Source organism: Neomonachus schauinslandi, chromosome 10 (assembly GCF_002201575.2).
Source record: "Neomonachus schauinslandi chromosome 10, ASM220157v2, whole genome shotgun sequence".
NCBI classification, from domain to species: Eukaryota; Metazoa; Chordata; class Mammalia; order Carnivora; family Phocidae; genus Neomonachus; species Neomonachus schauinslandi.
In genome coordinates, this window is record NC_058412.1 from 78586526 (window position 1) to 78609571 (window position 23046).

Sequence of the window (23046 nt, forward strand, 5' to 3'; positions counted from 1 at the left end):
GAAAGAAAGAAAGAAAGAAAGAAAGAAAGAAAGAAAGAAAGAAAGAAAGAAAGAAAGAAAGAAAGAAAGGAGGAAAGAAAGAAAATTCAAGTTTTTAATTAAAACCTTCAGAACCTGATCACAAAAATGTTTCAGCCTTTGCAGATTAAATGGAATTTTGTCCACTTTAAAAAAAAAAAACAGCCAATTCCTAGGGGTAAAATAGTACTTAGAAAAACAAAATGAATTTATTTTCACTAAATGTATATATTTAGACTATCTTACTATTTCTGTTCTTTAAATCTAAGCTTGGATATTTATTTTTCATTTAAAAAGTGGGCATGTTTTAATTTCTAATCTAAGGATATATGGTTACCAAAAAAATTTATTTATTTATTCATTTTTTTTTACTACTACTAGCTACTTAATCTGTGAAATACAGCTCAGGAAAAAAATGCTGTCATAAAACCTGTTGGTATAAAGATAAGCAGTTTATTTAATATCTAATTAAACATGGTCACTGGAGAAATCACAGCTTATGAAACTTTATCAGAAAAAGATTAATCCATTTCAGGCTTAACCCAAATGTCATAAGAGAACTCATGAATTTAGATAGGAATCCACTTATTATCCAAAGACATTTTCATATTGAGTAAGAAGAGCCTATATTACTGGTTATATTTATACTTCAATCAAATTCATATACTTTGTAGCTATCATTGGACAATTATCAAACTAGAATAATATAATAGGGAGCCCTGTCCTCTTTGTCAAAAATTTCTATAATATTCTAAAAACACTTTATGAGTTTATAGACCCCATTCATTCAGAAATTCAAAAAATTATATGGATTGTGTCATTTTAATTCAAAAACAACTATCTAACAAAAAACTACTGAACAACCTATTATATGTAGGACTCAGGCACTGGGGAAATGAGGATGGAGAAAAGGATTCCTTCTTTTGAAAGGCTCACAAAAATCATGAGACAAACCCTTAAATAACCACTGACATAAAGTAATTTCTACTACAGGGCAGAAGCTGCTTTTTTCCCCTAATATCTATTCATGCCTTTGCCCATAATACAAAAAAAAAAAAAAATCATCTGGACACATGGTGACCCAGCATAAAGTCTGATGCATTTCTCAGCCTTCTTTGAAGCTAAGACAGCCAGGTGACTACTTGGGGTCAATGGGATGTGAGGGAAAATAGTCTGTGCTCCTTCCAGGTTGAAACTTTAAAGAACAGGATATGCCCTCCCCCTTCCCCTTCCTCTTCCTGAGGGCTCAAAAGGAACCTGGGCCATCCTGGATCAGGTGGACAAGTGTAGCACTCTTATAGGTGGTAGAGCTATAGAATAAAAGGAGCCTGAGTCCATGATAGGATGTCACAGACCAGAATCACCATTCCAGCTTAGATTTATAATATAAGAAAAATAAGCTTTTGTCTTGTTTTTAAGTTGCTGTTTTTGGAATCCATCTCATGAAGCAGCACCATGTTCATGCTTCTTTTTCTGAGAATTTTGGTACTAGAAAATGTCTATGAAAGGGAAGAACCAAAATTTTATAGTAAAAGCGAAGAAAAGCTTCATTTCTAACTTTCTCATGAAAACCCTGAATTAGAACAATAAACTAATCTTACAATAATAAAATAGAAGTGAGAAGTAAAATTGTATAAATTCTTAGAAGAGAATGACTTAAGTATTGGCGGGGCCACAATTTTTTGTTAACAAAATTGTATAATCATGTGATAGAGCTAATGAAAACAAAATCGACATAGTGAAAAACAAAATAGGTATCAAAAACTGATCACTGACATGTAGGAAAGGCTTAGGAAAATAGTAGTGAATACATGTGAAAAAAATACAGATCCAAGCAATTAGAATGGAACTAATAGATAAGAAAGACAAAGATGATTCAACACAAGAGTAATTCCTTTAAGAGGCAAATCAAAAAAAGTGTGTACAAACAATGTGTGTAAACACTTAATACAAAAAAAACTCCCTGAACAGGAAGAATGTACTAATCTGGAAAGACTGAAAGAGCAATCCATGTTTCAGGAAATGCTCAATACTGAGACATATTTTGATTAAGCTGCAGAAGTTTAAAGAAATAATTCTTTAGGCATTCAAGCAGACAGAGCAAACCATTTTCAAGAAGTAACAGGATGGGCATATTTGAAGAACATATATGGAAGCTCAAGAGAGTCTTCAAATTTGGTGAAACTAAAGAAATATAAAAAGAGAGAGGTGAAGAAAGAGAGACAATGTTGTCCGGAATGAAATTCATCTTATGTTTGTGCAATTTTTTTCTGGATGGTGGGATTTGAGTTGATTTTTAAATTTCATTTTTCTTCATTATTTAGATAATTTGAATGAGCATGTAACGTGTTAACAAAAACAATGAGTAAGTAAGCAGATACCTATCAAGAATACGATGGAAAGCAAATATGCCAATACATTAACAACAATCAATTCTGGTTGGTGACTTTCTAATTTCCAAATATCATTTTTTATAAGAGGAACCGGACCTGAAGGAGGAATCTGGCAGGCAAACTAGGAAAGAATAATACTCCAGGCATAAGCAAAGCCAGGAACTTTTGAAAGAAAAATGGTATACATAGAAAAGAGCAAGAGGTCTGATAAGTAGATAGGGATGAAGCCTGGGTCAGATTATATGCTATGCTTGAATTTCATTCTAGTCTTTACTTCTGTTACTGATCTACCTAACATCATTCAAACCAGTTACAATATATTTGTCTCCATTTTTCAGGTGGAAAAACTCAAAGTCCTGACCTCTGGAACAAGATAATTAAGTACTAGACCTAACAGAACCCTCTTCGAGGTGATGGCGCAAACACAGATAAGAAGCAGAGCCTGTGCTCGAGGAGCTTCCAATATATTTGTGACACCAGACAGGCACACAAAACAGCATATAATAATATATGGTAATATAACACACATGGACCCTATAGGAATTTAGAAGAAAGGAAACTCTTTGATGATTGGAGTAGACTGTGGCAGTGGCATGACTTATGCCAGGGTCTTGAAGAAAGGCTGGAGCATTTTGATTTAAGATTTCCAGTCTCTAAGAAATTACATTGTAGGATCCCTACCCACAGCGACGTCACAATTCCATAAAGACGGAGTATTTATCTTTTTTTCATATTGAATTATAAAGAAAAGACAGACTGAGTCATCGCTTATGCTGGAATACGACTGTGGGGAAAAATAAACAAGTAAGTAAAGGCTTACCTTATATTAAAATAAATTCCAGATGGCTAACTTTTCATCTAGTTCCTTTATGGTTTTACACATTAGATTTAACTCTTTAATATATCTATGGAAATAGCCTTTTTAACCATAATTACAAAGGAAGAGATCAAAAGGAAGAAAGATACAAAATTTAATTTCTACATTATAAACAAAGGTTAATCAAGAAACTGGGAGAACTGCTTATAATACATTTAGAAAAGGTTCATTTTCTTAATTTTAAAAACTCATAACTAAGTAAGAAAGAATACAAACACTTCAACAGAAAAATGGGTAAAGAACATGAAAAGAAAATCACAAAAGATTATACATGATAACCTTTGTTCATTTTGGAATTATAAATTAGATGTCTAAGAATTTCTCCTTGGAAAATATGATATCTACACAAATTTACTTATATGGCTATTCATTGCAGAATAATATACAATAGTGGGCGCCTGGGTGGCTCAGTTGGTTAAGTGACTGCCTTCGGCTCAGGTCATGATCCCGGAGTCCTGGGATAGAATCCCACATTGGGCTCCCGGCTCAGCGGGGAGCCTGCTTCTCCCTCTGACCCTCTCCCCTCTCGTGCTGTTTCTCTCTCTCTCTCAAATAAATAAATAAGTAAAATCTTTAAAAAATAATAATAATAATTTACAATAGTGAAAAGAAATTGAAAACAGCTTAAATGCCTGACAAAAGGATTATGTAATAAATTATGGTATCTGCATAGGATAAAACCATTGAAATTCTCAACTAAATGAGATGCAAAGACCATATACTGAATTTTGCCAAAGACTGTTCAGTGACATGGCAAAGTGGTTATGGCATGCAAGGAGAATAATTGGGAAAATAACCATATATGATAGCTTCATCCGGATTCAATAAAGAAGGTCTAAGTATAGAAAAAAACAGAAGAATCTATATCAAAATGTTAATTGTGACCATTTCCAGACTGCAGGATTACATGTTTTTTTTTTCTCCTTTATGTTCTTAATGTTACCCAAATTTTTATAATGAAGATATATTACTCTCAAAATCTTTGCTGCCCTTTGCAGCAAAATTTCTAGAAAGAGTTGTCTCTATGTAACATCTTTAATTCCTTCTCTTGATTTTCTCTTAAACTCAGACTTTGGCCCCCAAAACACTCTTTGAAGTAACTGATGATTTCCATGTTACTAAATCCATCATCGGCAGAACTGAAACTGCTAATTCCCTTCTCTTCTTGATATCCTCTCTCATGTCTCCTAGATACTGCACTGATTTCTTCCAACCTACTGATCCCTTCTCTGTTTCCTTTGCCGGCACTTTCTCTTCTCACTAATCCCTTGATGTAGGAATGCATAAGGGCTCAGCCCTCTTCTTTAGCCACACTCACTCCCTGAGTGACCACATCAACCTCAAGGCATTATCACATGTATGCTGACCACTTCCAAATCTGTATCTTCCAGCCCAGATACATATTTCCTTCTCTACTGAATTCCACGCTTGTGGCTCCAATGTGTGTGTGTACTGATCATGTCCACTTGGATGTCTAATAGACACCCCAAACTCAATAAGCTCAAGCGAATTCCTGCTCTTCTCTTCAAAGACCTGCTTTTTTCCCATCTCAGCTGAAAGCAGCTTCTACCTTACAGTTACTCAAGTCAAAAATTTGTCCTCAATTCCTCTCCATCTGTCACCCAACCAGTCAATTCTTACCTGACTCTCCTCCAAAATATATCCAGATCCAACCTTCTCATTACCTTTGCTACCACCTAACTCCTATAACTGCTATCATCTCTGCCCCAGATTAGGGAAATAACCTGCCAAGTGATCTCCTGCTTCCACCTCTATCCCATTACGGTTTATTCTCAACATTGACAGCCAGACCGATCCTTGTAATACCTAAGTCAGACCGTGACACTCTGTGCTCAGAACTCCTTAAGGGTTCCCCATTCTCACCCGCAGTAACACCACGATCCTTGCTGTGGCCTAAAGGCCTTACATGATGTGGGCTCCTCTCCCGCCTCCGTCCTTCTCGTGCATTCTGTGCCAGCACACTGTTCTGTTGGTATTACAGGGTGAGGAGCTGGGCCTTTGCCTGAGCTATCCACTCTACTCCCACTAACTCCTTTCTCCAGATACCTTCGTGTTAACCTTGCCTCACATTCTTCTTGCTCAAATCTCACTTTCTTAATGAGGATTACTTTACCCTTTTTTAAAAATACTTTATTTATTTATTTATTTATTTATTTACTTATTTGAGAGAGAGAGAGCATGCACATGCAGGGTGAGAGGCAGAGGGAGAAGCAGGCTCTCTGCTGAGCAGGGAGCCTGACGTGGAGCTCAATCCCAGGACACCGGGATCATGATCTGAGCCGAAGGCAGACGCTTAACAACTGAGCTACCCAGGTGCCCCTTAACTACCCTTTTTAATAGTGCAACCTACTCCCTATCCTCCAAACCCTTCACTCCTTTACAGGTGTGAACCCAGCCACTTTTACTCTTTTCCATAATACTTACCACAAATCATAAAAGGGTAAAAATCAAAATGGTAATGGAGTAATCGAGATAGGCTATACTGAGGCAAGGAAGGCTCCTCTGAGAACTCGTGTTTAAATCACTATGACGCCATGGGAAAAGCATGGGGTGACCCTGAGGGAGGGACTGTCCGGAGGACCAAACCTATGGGAATTAATAACAAAACACAAACACAAATGAAAGAGCCAGCAATGTGAAATCCCAGCGGGCACACCGGCAGCTAAGAAGTGCAAGTGACTAGAAGGTTGATTTGTAGGTCAACGTAAGGAAGGGTGAGAGCTGCCCAAAGATGGGAAGGCTACCCCAGGAGGTAGAAAGTTCCCTCTTACCTGTGGGGGCTGAACACAGACAGGAAGAGCCTCATTAGGGATGTCACAGGGAGGAGTCAAATATCCCACAGGAGGTCTGGAGGAGACCTTCCATCACCCATGCTCTCTCTGTGAGGTTTTCAAAACATCTAAGAATTGGGGGGGGAGGGGAAAGAGAGCGGCTGATCCATATTTGTTCCCAGGGCTTATGTAGATCCAAAACTGAATGTACACATTTTTCTATTTTCTACTGTTTAGTCTTCTGTCACACAGATAAGGAGTCCAACATATACTGTGTATTAAAGGCATGCCACTGGCTATGTGGACCCAAATGCTATGTAACCAGCAATATTTCTGAAGGATATGTCTCCAAGACAACAAATAAACAGAGCTCTGGATAAATATGCGGATTATGTTTGCATAAGTTATGAAATAATGCATTACCATGAATAAGTGAAATAGGAATCATGACAGAAACAAGATCCATGAAGCACAAAATGAAATGTAGAGAGAAAGAGCCATTCTGGGAATCAGTACCCATTGCCATCAAGGAGTACCTCTATGAGCTCCATGTATGCCAGGCTATTTTAAATCCATTAAAACTTAATTCACATGGCAGAAAGTTTGAAACTGTGGTCTCCCCCGCACTGTCCCCTATGCCCCTCACCACCCTCCTCATTCCATTCTTTTGCTACAGCTCACATCATAGTGGTCAGAGAACAGAAGCATCTGCCTGCCGCACATACACAGAGCACCGTACACACTGCCCCCAGGTCAGGGCTCTTACTCACACTAACCAAACAAAGGAGAACAAGGCAAAAGAGGCAGAGCACATAACATCCCTGGCAGAGCCCCGGCCTGCTTTGGCTTTTGTTTCTGAGGCCAGCATATAGCTCCATGGTTTATTTTACATGGGCTGTGTTTACATACATCAGTAAATATGGTTCCTATTTCTCTTTGTAACAGCAGCTATAAATTACATGTTGGCAGTGTTTGGCTTTTCTCTTCCCATAAAAGGTTTGGCAGGAATTACTGATGCCCCAAGGAGAGGAGGTCAGTTGTTGGAGGGGAGTGACTTCCTTCACCCATAGCCTTAAATTAATTAACTAATTCAACAAATACCTATTGAGCACAAACTATGTGCCAGGCACAGTTAGGGAAGCTTCAGTAAACAAAGCAGTAAAAGAACAGAACAAAATCCTTGCTTTTACGACATTCATATTCTAGTGAAATTCATCACCTCACCTCAGTTTCCAGATTCTGAGCTCTCAAACTGTCCAGGGCTGAGCACATTAGAAGGTAAATGTGAAGTAAACAGAGCTACTATCAATAATCATACTAAGAATCATAAGTTCTTATTGTGGACTTTTAAGTGCCTACTATGTGCCAGGCACACCATTCTAAGCACTGTACAACTATTAACTTATTAAGTAGTCATAAAAAATGCTATCAAATGCTATCAGGTACTGTTATGGTGAATTGTGTCCCTCACAATTTTAAATTTTAGATAGAGATAGGGTCTTTACGTAGGTAATCAAGTTAACAACGAGGTCATTATGGTGGGCCCTCATCCAATATGACTGATGTCCTTACAAAAAAAGGGGAAATTTAGACAGACACACGGGTAGAGGGAAAACAACGTAAAGACGCAGGGAGAAGGCAGCCATCTTCCAGCCAGGGAAGGAGAGCTAGGACAGATTCTCCCTCACAGCCCTCAGAAGGAACCAACCCTACCAACACCTTAATTTCAGGGCTCTCCAGAACTGTGAGACAATTTCTGTTGTGCTAAGCCAAGCAGTTTGCGGTACTTCGCCACGGCAGCCCGGGCCCACTAATAAAGGTACAATCATGATTCTGTGTCAGAGATAAAGCCTGAGACACAGGGTCATCTGGTGAGCCAACGGACTCGAGAGTCGAAGTCAGACAATCTAGCTCCAGAAGCCATACTCCTCATTCTGTTCTAAAATCAGGCCAATTACTGCAGAGATGGGTCCCAGGCAGTATCACTTCTGAAAATGTCTGTTGATCCTAAAGCCTGCCCTTTGGCCAAAACAGAAAACTGCTCCGTCCAGGGGTAGCCGCAGGCTGCTCGTCACGCATGCAGCTACAGAATGGAATGTGTGACTAGCAGCAGGGAAACTGCATTCTCCTCTACTATAAAGGCATTGCTAACGCCGGTTAATCGTGTGGGTAAGTGATTCTTCCAATTAAACACCATTTAATACTGTGTGGCTTCAAAGAGATCTGTTTCAATGAGTCATTCTCAATACTTACTACCTGAAAATTTTAACACTTTTCCTCAGCCCATATCTTGTTGACTTTATATTTCCTTTAACTGGAAATAAAGCTCAAGTGTGATATGTTCTACTACAGGTAATAATAGCTCAGGAAAGCCAAATACACAGAAAGAGAGAGGAAATCCGATCCCAGGCTTGGCAATAAAATCTCAGGAGGGGGCTAAGCATTAAATAAGAGAGAATCACGTCACTCAGGCTTTGCTATATTAATCCAGGATAATCTCAGTCTTCAAGATTTCCATTATTTCCAACAAATAAACACAAAAGAACTTTCAGAATTTCATTTTTCTTTTTTTTCCCACCTCCTCTCTCTGCCTCTCTCTCTCTAGTTCACACGCACGCACATAACCACTTCCAATAATATCCTCACTTCCGTATCTTGTTTGCTTTTGTCGTTTCAGAGGTATTTCTAGTAAAGGTAACACAGCCAATGTTTCCTGAATGCTTACCATATTGTCACTGTGCTAAGCACATGACGTTCTTCAACTCATCGATCAACTCCTCTCTCCAGTAACTCTGCCACGTAGATACTATCATTTTCTCCACACATAAGAAAACTGAGGCCCAGAGAAGTTAAAACTACTTGCTCCCCACCACATGGCTAATGAGTGGCAGAGCCAGGATTTGAACCTACTCCTGGCAGACCCATCATCATTCCACCGTGCATCCCTGTGTATCTGAGAGGGTGCATAGGATTTCCAACCAAGAACAGATGAGATACAGAACAAGAGGCTTTTGTCACTGGACTGTCCAGTGATGGTTTTTCCAATGTGGGAGAGGTTCTTGGATCACATACCATCTCTTCAAGTGACTCCAAACACAGAGGGCTTAGGCTCTTGATTAGCCCCAGGTTTGAAGTCAACACACATAAGGTTGCAGTTTGAGGGCAAACAGCCCCGTAATCTGTCCAGATGCTTTCCGGGAGAGGAAACTTTATGAGAACTGAGAAAATATACAGGGAATGTAAAGTGGGGCTTTCTAATGGCCTCCCTCCGGGTCTTGCTCTCAACACCTCCATCCCTGGGAGTAGTTTCCTACCTCATGGCTAGAAAATGTGGTTTTATAATATGAACCTAAAGGAGCCCAGAGAGGAAAGGGGATGGAAAAGGACACCGGCACCTTAACACAAGACACATTTTAACAAAGGGTTACAGAAATGGGAGATATTTTTAAGTGGCTAAGTGCTTTACCTTTAGGGCCGCACTAGCTGAACATAAAAGTGCCAAAAAATATGGAAACATTTCCACTTGCCAGCCTTCATTATGACCTTCAGAGTGACCCATCTATAAGATGGAAAACAAGTGCTTTCATCCAGTATCTGAGATCAAAGTTGTGGGTCTTCACTCTTCTAAGTCTAAGGGGTACAAGCTGCCCGCATCCTCACTAAGAGAACGCACGGCGTGCGTGACAGGGAGAGGAGGAAGCATGGAGCATAACCATCTGTGCTGTTACTAAGCCCTGCTGTCCCACAGGACGTGGCCTCGGTCTGCAGTGGGTGAAGGAGGACGGAGGTGATGATGATGGGGAGGATGAAACCACAACAGACAGAGAAACCGAGTCGCCAGCCTGGCCACACACCCTCATTTCATCAATGAGCAATCAGATAGCATACTTCCATTTGAAAACATTATACATCTCAAATGTAATTAAGAAATTTAGACTGGCATGAATATGTAATGTACACATTGCTCTGCAGATGCCTTTCCCGTCCGACAGGCTGGTGCCGACTTTAATTTGGAAAAAATCCATTTTCATACAAAGGTAACCAAGAGTGTCAGGAAATAGGAAGCCTAAATCATTTATCTTCTGTGAACTTAGAAAAAAAATCAGTTAATTGCTTTTCTAGGAAGCTATTTTGTGGAATCATGGTGCTTTATCTTTCTGCTCTTATTCATGGTATAAATGGGTGATTTTAAAATGCCCGTCATGAATATGCTGATTAATCAATACACCTTAAACTATTTAATTACTTATTTTAACAAATGAAATTCTGATCAACCAAAAACGGTCTCTCTGTTCTTGTGGATGAACCACTGTGTATCAACCCCTAGGAAAACTCCTCATATACATACGGTCTATTAATTTATATTCAAATTCAGGTGTCTCTTTCCTTATCACTGACTCAGCTAAGAGCAGCAGGCCCTGCCTGCTTTCCTTCCATCCTTCCCTGGCTTTTCAGATCTGTTCTATTCTCAGCCATCAGAGCCCTTCTGCAAGGGCGGCCTTAAATCATTGCTGCTCATTAAATTAATAACAGAAACTAAAATGTGTATGTTTTGGAGTGCCACTGAAGCTGAAACTTGCCAAACAAACTAACTTCATGGCCCGTGAGGCCCATATTCCCATATTTTATCTCAACAGCACTGCATATTAGGCCTGTTTTATAGTATTGTCCCATTTCTGCCTTCCTGTATCACCTAGCATATACATATGTATTTTTAAATTCTACCAAGTTTGAGGCCAATATAAAGCACTCTTTTCAAATCTCAAATTATCATTTTTTTTTTTTTTTTTTTTTTTTATTCATGAGAGACAGAGCGAGAGAGAAAGGCAGAGGGAGAAACAGGCTCCCAAGCAGCAGGGAGCCTGATGCGGGACTCGATCCCAGGACCCCGAGATCATGACCTGAGCCGAAGGCAGACGCTTAACGATCTGAGCCACCCAGGCGCCCCTAAAATTATCATTTTAATAACAATTTCTTATTATTCCATGAGCCAAAGATAGATACAGCATGAAGCTAATGACGCATAAGCTCCAGGACCTCTTAAGCGAAGATTCCTCCAAGGCCCCAGGAGGGGCCCTAGCAATGAGTTAATACTTGTTTTTGCAAAAATTTCAAGTATAAGGTAATTTTCTACTCCTTTTTTACTGAAGAAAACCCCAAAGACGGTATATATTTTAGGTCCCACAAAACTTGTATCTGCCCCACTAGGTTAATAGTCCCCAGTGTCTGGATCTTGAATTACATGTTAAGGGCAAAACATTTATTTTGTGTGTGTATGCGAAACAAAAAAAGATTTGCTTCGACTGGAAATAAATTTAGTGTGCCCTACCCTAGAATGTTCTAGAATGCATCTGCAGTCATTTCTTATGTCCCTGTCTCTTCTCTCACCTAACACTAGTCACCCTTCCAAGTGACGCTCCAGGGAAGGCTCACTTAATGAGGGATGGCATCAAGAATAAAAAAGTCAGCTATAACAACAAAAACATGTTTTTCATTTAACACAAAACTGAGCTGGGGAAAACCAGCCAAGAGACAGGTGTATCAGTTAAAGAAACCCCTTCAGGTCTTTAACTTCCACATCAAATTGCACTGAATTTTTCCACACTAATTACCTATTATTGAAGACTAAAGAATTATAACAAATAATTCACCATGGCAGCAGATAGAGTGCAGATGTTGTAAGAAAAAGAATGAAGAACTTATGAAGTATAAAATCAGGCAAAAGAGATTCACAAATTCTCAATTTTTTAAAACAGCACAAGATTTTTCTACTATAAGGATTATGAAGGTGAGGAAATTTTCTAGAACTAGAAGGCCAATTTTAAATTTAGTTTGGACTGTACGTGAGAGAAATTGCAAATTAAAAGCTAAGTGATGGAGTTTAATTTATTCAATTCATGTAAATTTCTTGCAGGCAGAGATCACAACTTAGATTTTTTTTTTTTTTAATTTCTCCTATTGCATTATACCTAGTCATTGATTTGATTTCTTATGAGGACTGTACCTACACAATCTTATTCAGCTATATTTGCATCTCCACTGTCTTTACGTCTTTTTTACCTAACACTTCCTTTTAGCCCCCAAATCCTTCACACAGGCATAAGTCTCACTCTATAGCTAACGTCCTGGGAAACTATAGTCAAGTCATGAAAAAGTTCCCTTTCGGTCACAGCCTCTGTAAATTTCCCTAAAAAACGCATTCCCTAAATTATTGGAAATTAATGTCAGTACTATCAAGAGGACATTTTCATCTAGGTACTATCTGTGTAAAAAAAATAGGCATTAATATTTCTTAATTATTTGCCATGTTTGTTTTATTCTCTCCAAAAAATAAAAGCAAATGTTTCCTCAAAAAGCAAAATCCGATTAGCTGATAAAATTCTATGCTACGATTGTGCATTTTATAGGGATGCCCTATAAACACTGAGTGATATACTTGCAAAAGGTATTTTTGAATCTCTTGGAGTACTGTAAAACAAACAAGCAAACAAAAAAATTCTTTGAGTCTGAGGGATAGGAAATATAACTTATAGATACTACCCTGCTGCTAACTGGGAAAGAGTCATTCTCTTATTATAATAGACTGGAGTGCAACACACAAGTGCTGCACAATTCAATTACCATATTTTCCATAATACACAGTTTTTTGCTAAAATAAGGACTGTATTATCTCCCCTACAAAAAAACCCCCCAAAAAACAAATCCACCAGTTAAAACTTTGTTCTGTGAACAACACTTCTTACCTCTTTTCTATCAATGCATGATTGGCCTCTTTAAAGTATTCAGTATAAAATGTTAGGAAGGGAGCAAGCGGACAGGCTCAATGTCATTACATGGGGGCAATGAAACACTTCCTGTACAAAAGCTCTAATTTTTCTTGGTATGACTTTCTATCTCAGGCATTTCCCTTTCTGTGATTACTGAACCGTAGTACAATGTGTCATTCCCAATCTGGGGTCTTGGAAGGGCGTCCTGAAAGTGTCCACATTATTAATGACATACCCAAAAGCCTAATGAAAACTGTACAGTTATCTGCATAAGGCTGGACTGGCTATCAAAAATGGGCTTTTAACCAGGGCTTTATCAGCTCACTGGGTTACAAAGTAAATAAATAAATTACTACCTAATAAATTTGAAGTTTCTCTGGCACATAAAAATCATTTTAACAAGGAATCAATTGGGATTAAAATTATAATGGATTCCTGGCAGTTATAGTCACCTCTGTTCAAGGATAAGCCATGTTTTATTTGCCAGGTCATTTGATGATGATAACACAAATCAAAAGGCTTGATAAATTCAGTTTTATAAGGTGATATTCATATGTGTTTCCTACAAACTTTCCAAAACATAAATGCTTGCAGAAGTTATATGCTGCTTCTATTAATTCCTAAGAATACTTTATGGAATCCATCATAAACGAATAATCAAAAGGAGTTACTGGTGTACATGTCACTTAATTTCCTCATTAGAACCTGTGTAAACATCTCGGAATTAAAAAAAATATATCTTCTCTAAGGGCACTGTGTTGATCTCCCAATTGGTGCACGGTGCTTTCTGAGGTGAGAGCTCAGCTCAGAAATGATTAAGTTCAGCCTTGTCAGACTCCCAACAAGAAACATCAAATCATTTTGTGTTTTATTTGGTCATTAAATCAAATTAAGATACAAAGAATATGCTAGCCACAGTGTTATTCCATCTTTAAAACCGAATATGTCAAAAAGAAAAAAGAAACTGAATAGTTCCTAAGTCCAATGCTCTAGAATTCACATTTTATGTTAGTTAGTATATCACATCACAGCAAAACAAAAAAATGTGCATGCATACTTTTTCGTGTGTTCTTGACAAGTGTCATCAATTTGGAATATAGGATGAAATGTGTTCCTCTAAAACAAGACTTCATTTTCTATCCAGATTTACTGTTCAAGTAGACTAGACTCTTTGCTACCTCTGTGATTATGTGATTTGCCTTTTTGAGTTCTCATATTCCACACACCTAGTCTACACATTTTGTAATGCAATAAATAAATACTTCAGATTAAATTCAAGACGCAAACCAGAAGAATCTGAACTAAAAGATTTCACTCTCTTCATATAACCTAAGATCATTTTCACAGGACAAGGAGAGTCCTTACTTGATGAACATCAATTAACCTGGATTTTAAGTATTATAATATGGATGGGACATCTGATACATTTCAATATTCACCATATTCAATATTGAGTCATTTAATAATTACTTTAAAAATCATTATGAAGTTTCCTTTATGTTTTGGAACATTTCAAAACTGGCAAAAATGTTGAACTTCTGAACTCTTTTACATAAAAATTAACCTCTTTATATATGGCCCTTACAATACTTTTATTTCTAATATATACTATCCATGTCGACACTGACTCATTCATAAAAAAAATCCCTTGAACTATATTGAAGGAAACATTCCTTCCCGAATGAACAAGGACACATAACTGCATATGTTGGAACTTAAAAAAAATGATGATAATCAATTTGAGATTTTAAGAAATTATTATTTATGTGTACATCCTCCTTTAGCGATTGCTACAAATCCTACCACACAAAGTTGTTCACACGCTGAAAATAAAGAAACATGGGCATTGAATTTATAACTGTCAAGTCATCACTGAGATCAACTCAGATGCATGTAGGTGGCATTGAGAAAAGACTCACCTCTTGTTTGGGGATGCTGAACTTGGAAAGCTTGGCCTTGGCTCTGGCGGACTCTGGCTTGGTGGCCGGGACTCCCCTGTATGACGTGCAGTGCACACTGGTTTCTGTGGATGACTTAAGCTTTGGCGACTCATCAGGAGCCTGATCTTGGCCGTCCATCGGCCGCACGTATGCAGTTGGTTTCTGCTGGACCAGGCTGGGTTTTGAAGCCAGGGATGGAGGAAAGTTCTGAACACAGTGTCCGCTGCCGCTGTGCTTGGCTGCCATAGCAGGTGGCCTTTCCTGGGTCTGAAGACCCACCTCTACATTGCACACTTGTTTGGCTCGTGGCTGCTGTCTGCCAACACCATCTCCAAGCAAGGTCCTGAGAGAGCCTTGGTGTGCTGAGTTGGAAGAAGAAGAAGAAGAAGAAGAAGAGGAAGAAGAAGAGGAAGATGAGGATGAGGGGCTCGACACAGACTGGTTAGGTTTTTTATTATGGTTCTTTGGGTTAGCAGATCTGTTCAAATCAAGCAACCTGTGTCCGTGCTTACTTGCTCTCTGTTGGCCATCTGATGGCGGGTGCCCAGCCTTCTGCCAGCCCATGGTGCCCCTCTTACTCTGCTGTGCGGGGACAGCGGCTGGTGTGGAAGAAGCAGTGCTACAGACAGACGAGGGCTGGGTCTGGGCTCTTGAATCTGCAACAAAATGTTCATCGATCTTGTTCACAGGAGCCTGAGGAACCCCAGGTTTGGGAATGCCAACGAGATGACTCTGATTAGACCTATCAGTTAAAAAGTCTTTCATTTCATCATAATTGCCTAAAGTATTCTGGATCCGGTTGGAGAGCTCATCCCCCTTGTTCGTCTGGAGAAAAGAAAAACACAACAAGCACCCTGTCATTAGAGAGAAGAGAAACACAGGAGACAACGGAGAGGTGCCGTGCTGGCTCACAGAGTCAGGGTTGTCACATTCAGAATGAGAGCTGGGAGATGAAATCAGAATCGTCATCTCTGAAGTCCATCCACCCTGCATCACGCCAGGACCAGGAAGCCGTTAAGAGCCTCAGACTACATCAAAAGGGAATCTATCCTCGGTGGGGTGATGCAGCTACGGAAATCAGAAAATATACCACCGTAGCTTCGCAAAACCGTCAGGATTGAGGCTTTCCAGGACTGGGGTTTCTTTTCTTTTATATAGTCCCTCTGGAAGCTTTTCTTAAAAATTCAAATTTGGCTCAAATTGTTCCGCTGCCAATTTCTAAATATATAGTGATTCTTGTCAGAAACCCAGAGTGACAGGCAGAAGAAGTCAGCATACAGCTTAAAATGAACATGGGGCTCAATGTGCAAGGAGACACCAGCCTAAACTACCCATGGTTCCGTGCAGGCCTCAGATATTAGTGAAATCTCAGAAGGTCTTTCATTTTGGAAGACAGCTTGTATCTCTGGCCTTTGGTGTAAATGAGAAACAATCCAGCAGTTTTTTTCTCATTACCCTATCAGGTACCTTGACCGCAGTATGACCCATGTGTGGCAAATAGGTTACCCAACCTCTTTTTATTTCCGAATAGCTTAGGAAAAAAAAAAAAACATTACAAGTGGCATTGACTTTGAAAATCAATGCAGAAATGAAGTCTACACTATGGAAAAAAATCACAGCAAGCAGCTCTCATTATGAAGCAAAAGTTATAATTTACTGAGGGAACAGGCAGTCAAGTCGTGTGAACTGGACACCAAGATTTGTGGGAGAAGACCTCATTCTGAGTGGCTGAGCTGTCTTCCTGGGCTGAACAGGCAGAAAAGCAGCTGAAGTTTGGCTGGTTAACTCTTCCAGGAGAGACTGTCATCACAGGGGGAGAGGTACAAGTGAGGGAGAAGACGAACAACTGAAAACCATCTACCTTGTAGGGTTCACTGAAGAGGGAGTAACTCGAATTAAATGTGCCATCATCCTGCTGAGTTTCCTGATTTCTTCTTTCTCGCTCTTTCCTCCGTAACACATTTCTATCTGGTTCATAGACACTGCGTCAGGAGAAAGAGAAGAGAACAACCACATAGGAAAAAGTTAAAGGCTAAAGCCCAGTGGAACATTCACCTGAGTGCAGAAGTCTGGTTCATGGACGAATGGCCGTGATAAGGAGAAGGATCAGATTAGAGCCAGTCTAATCAAGCAGTAGGAGCTTGGGTGTCTGATAATTACATTCTTCAGGAGGAAAAAAAAAATCCTTAGGGCAAGTTCCAACCAGTCTAGACCTCTCTGCCTGATATGTAAGACAGGAAATATCTAAGCAACTTTGACAGGAGAAGACTAAAAGTAATCTTAAGGCAGACGGTAATTACAGCGATGTGTAAATAGAAATTATGAGCCTATTTCCCCTTATGCCATAGCCTCTGAGTGTTATATGGGAATGCTCCTGTTCTTGTCTTTCTTTCTTTTTTTTTTTCTTTTGCATGGCTGTTTCTGTACTGATTCTTTCATTAACTAGCTCCCTAAAGAGCTGTTAAAACTCCATGCTGCAGTGGTTTTCACAGTTATGAGCCTTCTTCTGATCTCTGTTAATCAGTCAAGTCGTCAAACTACTACTGAATCAATTCTTCCTTCTGATATATTTGACACTATCACTCCTCCTAACTATGAAAAATGTGCCAGGAGGAAGGGGTGCAGGAAACGCAGGGAGAGAGTGGAAATTGAATTACGGTGTGTCATCAAGGATCTCAGCCTTTTTGTTAAAGAAAATTAATATCTATTCTCCCAAAATACAATTATGAAGTGACCAGACACCAGATAACTGGGAGGACTAAGGGAGAAACAGTGCTCCTTCCCCCTCATAAGGAGAAAATAAAGGGGCTAATTCAACTACTAATAAGGAAGTGACCCATTAACTGAAGGAAGGAAATACACTTGTTTTTTCAAGCTCAGTATATAAAGAAGTCTGGCCTCGGTGGAGAACTGGCAGGTCCCTCAGAATGAGCATTGTCTTCATTTCCTAGCAGAAGCATTTGGTTTAAGTGACCTTGTTTTGCTTCGAGCTCCCACCGAGGCTAATACACAGGTGCCTGAGGGGGGAGCCAGGACAGCTGCCTACTGACTCTGGTTCTCCCATAACCAGCGACATGATGATGGAGAAGCCATACAATCTCTCTGCACCCAGTGTCTTCATTATAAAACAGGGATGTTTCATGGCGTTGTAAGGTTTGAACGTGAAGGTAATCTACAAAATGGCTTTGGAATAGCTTTAGGTGCCCAAACTCCAATGTACCGCTTTTAAATGTTAATAATGAAAGGAGCTGTGGGTTCACAGAAACGTATGAAAAGAGCGAGATTCTGTTTTGTCCTGTTTTGTTTTAGCTAAATTGCTATCCTGAGTATAAGAGAGAACATCGTGCCATGTAGCTGTAGAGGGAACAAATAAAATGATCATAAAATAAATACTGCTTATCCTTCGAGCTCTGCCCGGGGGGGGACAGAATATACTTTAAATTTGCTAAGGGGCAACGCTAAGTACGCTTCCAGCAAGGCTGTGAGAACACCTAAGGCACTTCATTTACATTTAAGATTAGGGAATGTTAAAATACCCAGAACCTGTCACCTATTAGCATTTTAATTCATCTTTAGTACATTACCCAAAGTCATTAGATTGGGGAATCCAACCAGTGACCTTCACATAAACGGAGGCTACAGCCACAGCCTTACCAGCTGAGAGGTTCACAGCTCCGACTTCGCCATCACTAAGAACTCTCTGGGCGCTACGGTGATAGTGACTGGCAGAAGGGAGGCATAAGATGAAAATGACACTCTTATTCACAGAACCAGGCTTCCAGTTCAAAGAAGAGGCTATGATTGTCCTGCCCTGCTTGTGGACATTTGCAATATGAAACCCCAGCTTTCATGAACATTCCATGAATTTCAAATGGGGACTGCTCTGACAACACACGACTCATGCTGTGGATGGGCATGAAGTGAGCTTTAACAAAGAAGTAAATTCGAGTTTTACTATGAACCTGCTCACTTTGGGACCAATACCAGCATCCACAGTAAGAAAAATAAGCTTGCCTTGCATGCACTGCACTTCTTCCCCTCTCCGGCACGTACGGACATCTGGGAAGCACCTATTGTGCAGAACTCCATGCACAGAGACTTCCACAAACATGCTCGCTGCCCTCAGGCAGATCAAACCAACACACACACAAGACTGGTGTGATGCATGAAGTGGCCTTATGTGACATGGAGCAGGCAGGTGGTCATTTAGGATGATTTCAGGGCTTCTGAGAGGCCCCCATGCCCAAAATAATACCTCCTGCATCGGCTGGCTGATGATTGAAATTCCACAACTAGAGAGTCATTCCTCTGGTTTAAGATGTCTTCACCCCTGTAAGAAATGTAGACACCACAAGAAGGGGAAACACTTTAACCTGATCAGCCCTTGGTATCTGAACGTGCATGAGCTTGTCAGCATTTTTGCCAAAGGCCAAGGGGAAAGAGCACAGGACATCAGGGTCCAAACAGGAGGTGTAACACAAAAGGGAGGGACAATACAGAGTATAGCAATGAAAACAAATTTATAAACTCTACCTACTTTGCCCCATGGGTTAGATGTTTAGCATTAGGCTAAAAGCCATAATCAATTAGGCAGCTATCAGACTTGCTACATTTTCAGGGTCAGGGAGTAAGAATCACTTCAAAATATGGGGAAGCTGGAGGGGAGAGGCAAGCTGCTCCTCTTTAACTAAACCTGCCTCATTCCCCAATCCATTTAAAGATAACCAAAAGCACTCCAAGACACACACCCCTGCTGCTAAAGTTCTCTAACAAGGCTCTGCCTGCACACCCAGCCTATGCCTTCTCATACTAAGAAGGACTGAACGCCCTCAGGACCACCCACACATCATCTGCTAATAGAAATGCGCTGGCCATCTTTTATGGGACGGCCACGATGCTTGTGCTGCAGTGCCCTCCATGCCACCAGATGAAACCAGAAAGACCAAAAATGACAATCATCCCCACCTTCTCCAGAAGACAGCAAAGGAAACCCAAAGAGAGAGCCAATACTTCTTCAATGCCTTCCCTTTGGTTTCTCTTCTCCTTCCTTGGAAGGCAGCTCTGTTGCCTTCACTGAGCATTCAATTCTCCCTAATGGTGACCCACCTGACTCCTTCTCCTTCACTAGAACCACAACCCCTACCTGTCATGTCAGGCCTTGGAAACTAAAATGTTATCGGCTTAAAGCAAATGTCATTGTAGAGAAAGTCTGCACTTGCCACCCGCCATCTTTCTCTAAGCGTCTGAACTCTTATCTTTTCTACCAACACTAAATGTTTTAACTCATAAAGACAGTATCTTCCCGACAGTGAGTCCACCATTCCACTAATTACCAGTGAAATCTGTGCAGGTACTTACAATTCCGGAGAGTGCCTTTCTCTTGATCTCTCACCATTAAACTCAGTCCTCTTCCCTCCTCTGCCATTCAAGCAATGTAAAGACCATGCCATTTGCTTTAGAAGCAAAGGAACCTTTCCCCTGACATGCTGGAAGTCATGTCAGCTTCCCTGGGGATGGTTGACTAAAGTTGTAGAGAATTCTGATTCCTGGCATGCCAATATATACATTAGACTCAGTAAGAGCCTCATGTTATGAGCTGTGTTATTTTTTTGTTGTTGTTACTAACAGATGGTAAAATCTCTATCATCTGTAAAGTTATTCCTTATTTCCATGAAAATTATAAGAATCACACTCCTCAAATGTATGTCACCAAATGTATTTATTTATTTTGTATGCAAGTGGAGGCAGCCAACTGCTACAGTATTATTTATTATTTATTGCAGATGCATAACATTCCCAGGAAATGAACCTTTTTAATCAACTCCCTTTAAAAGACTCATTTATTTTTAGAATAAAAAAAAAACCAGCCAATGAAAAATGTAGTAAAAACATTTCTGATCATTTCCCTTTATTTGTTTTTAATCTATAAAATGAGGTAAGTGTAGGGTTTAGGCCAAAGCCAATTATGCTGATTAGGTAGAATAGAATTCCAAACATGAAATTATCACCATTTCCAAAATCAATGTATTCTTGATCATATGGTAACAGTATGAAACCAAATAATAGTAATACCTTTGAGTCTGATGGCTTCTCCCTTCTACTGAGCTCAAAATACTTCACACACAGGTCTCTAAATTATCCTTACAATGTCCCTTGGAGAAAGACAAGGATGGTGGATATCACTACGGGGCTAACTTTTTTAAAGATCAAGGAACTTAGGATAAGAGTTCGATCATCAAAACAATGTCATAAAGAAGCCATCATGTAGAAGGGACAGCAATGTCAATCCATGGAAGGGGAGCGACCCAGGAGCGAAAGGTGGGCACACTTCCTAAATCCTGATGTCTACAAGCCCGCACTATCAATAAACAGTGAATGTGAGCCTCATAAAAGCAAGACAGGACAAATGAGACATAGGGAAGCTACTTTGCATTCAGAGAGAACTAAAAGGAAAAGTCTGGAATAAAGGCTGGGTTGTTAAAATTGTTTACAGTCCCCAAAAAAACAAAAGACAAAAATCAATTTCTTTCCACAGTCCACAAGATAAAAGGATATACTTGTAATACAGAAGAGTGGCCTAGAGCACGGATGAGTGAATTTAAAAATTATAGACTCTTAAGTAATAAGCCAGCCAGGGCTGCTGGTATCACCATTTTCATCAAATCCTACCCATCCCTCAGCCTGCTCTTTTCTGCCCATGCAGCCCTACTGGGGGGACAGGTGCTGGAGCTGGTGGGGCCACCTGCTCAGCGGAGCCTGGGTTGGACCCGGAAGGCCCGGCTGGCCAGGAGGGGCTGCTTTCTGCCCTCCAGCCCATCCACATGCAGCCTGTTTACATTTGAACATTCGCTGCAAACAAACCGCACTTCCCATGGAGGAAGCTTTCAGCCAAAGGTATATATAGCTAATTGCACCCCTTGACTAGAATCGTCAAAGTGTTTTCTTCTTTAAAACACACACACACACACACACACACACACTCTCTCTCTCTCTCTCTCTCTCTCTCTCTCTCTCTCTGTCCTACCTACGGGCATATCTCCAGAGTTGAGGTCTGGAAAACAAGTAAATTCAAGGAGAAGAGAAAGAACCACCTCTCACCGATCTTTTGAAGACAGTTACCATGTTCTCCATGGTTAAAAACTACTCTCCTCTTCATATAGCAGAAATACAATTCACTTCCATGCAAAAGCATTTCCTGAAAGCCATGGTGTGAGATACAGGGGAGACAATGAGAGCTGAGACTGGCCTTTCTTGCTGCTGAGCAGCTATGGTTCAGGAGACAGGAGAAGAGGGAAGGGGCCCATTCTAAAAGAGCATGTTGACAGCAAGTGGTTGGGGCATTGCAGGAGGGAGCGCAGGGAATCCAGAGCGCTTCCTGCAGAAGACTGCCTTTGAGCTGGGTCTTGAGGAAAGGGCAGGTGGAGGACAGCGAAGGGAAGAAGAGCTTAAAAGTCCAAGATACACAAATTACTATTAAGTGGCCTTCGACAGTATTTGGAGGAGGTGACCTTTGCCCTCCCCACACCAGCCCAGTTCTTTAACCCGCTGGAATTCCGCATTTCAAGTTTCATTTGCTTGGTTTGCTCCACTGCTACCCTGTCATTGCTTCCTTACCCTAAATAAGGTTATCTGACCCCTTCCTGGAGCAGGTTGGGTTTGGAGTAAATAAATGAAGGGTGGATGCAGGGAAGAATAAAAGACACCCTGTCCCTTCCTTTACAGTTTGCATCAGGACGGGCCTTGAACACCTTGACCACAGAGAAGACAATCTTCTGACACTCAGAGTCCTTGGACAAAATGCTAACCTGCCCCTGGAGTATGCACTGGCAGCCACAGGGGCAAACAGGAAGGAGAAAAGGCACTAAGTAGAGAGAAGAGTGTTTCATAGAAACTCTCCTGTTCTTTGGAGCAGAAACATCAACAACTGTGTATAATTAAAGAAACTTAATCAAACACTGCAAAATTATAACAATTGCTTTAAACTTAATGAGTCAAACTAATTATCATCTCTTGTTATTTATAAAGCAAATGATAAAAGATCAGTAATCCCTTCTTCAGTCAGAGAAAAGCAAGACTGTTGAAGTATACTTGTGAATTCCTTTCTTAATCTCCAGACAGAGCTAGGAGACTGAAAGACAGGAAGGTGGTCAGAGTGAGCAGGTGAGAGAAGCAAGTCAGACAGAGACAAGGTGGGTTGGTAAAGAGGCAAGGATCCCCCAACTGGAGTCCTTCAAGGCCCTGAACGCTTGTAGCCATGGT

The 23046-nt window shown here is 40.3% G+C and overlaps 1 protein-coding gene across 1 annotated transcript in view; it reads right to left on the minus strand.

Annotated features, from left to right (window-relative positions):
* AFF3 (AF4/FMR2 family member 3) overlaps positions 1-19662 on the minus strand; it is a 429746-nt gene extending 410084 nt beyond the window's left edge. Inside the window, exons 1-5 of the mRNA XM_044919020.1 lie at positions 19631-19662; positions 19043-19117; positions 16649-16769; positions 15300-15612; positions 14767-15149 (exon numbers count right to left, since the gene is read on the minus strand). Of these exons, the coding sequence (XP_044774955.1) occupies positions 14767-15149; positions 15300-15612; positions 16649-16769; positions 19043-19117; positions 19631-19662 (924 nt within the window). The remainder of the gene's footprint in view (positions 1-14766; positions 15150-15299; positions 15613-16648; positions 16770-19042; positions 19118-19630) is intronic.
* Between the last annotated feature and the right edge of the window lie 3384 nt (positions 19663-23046).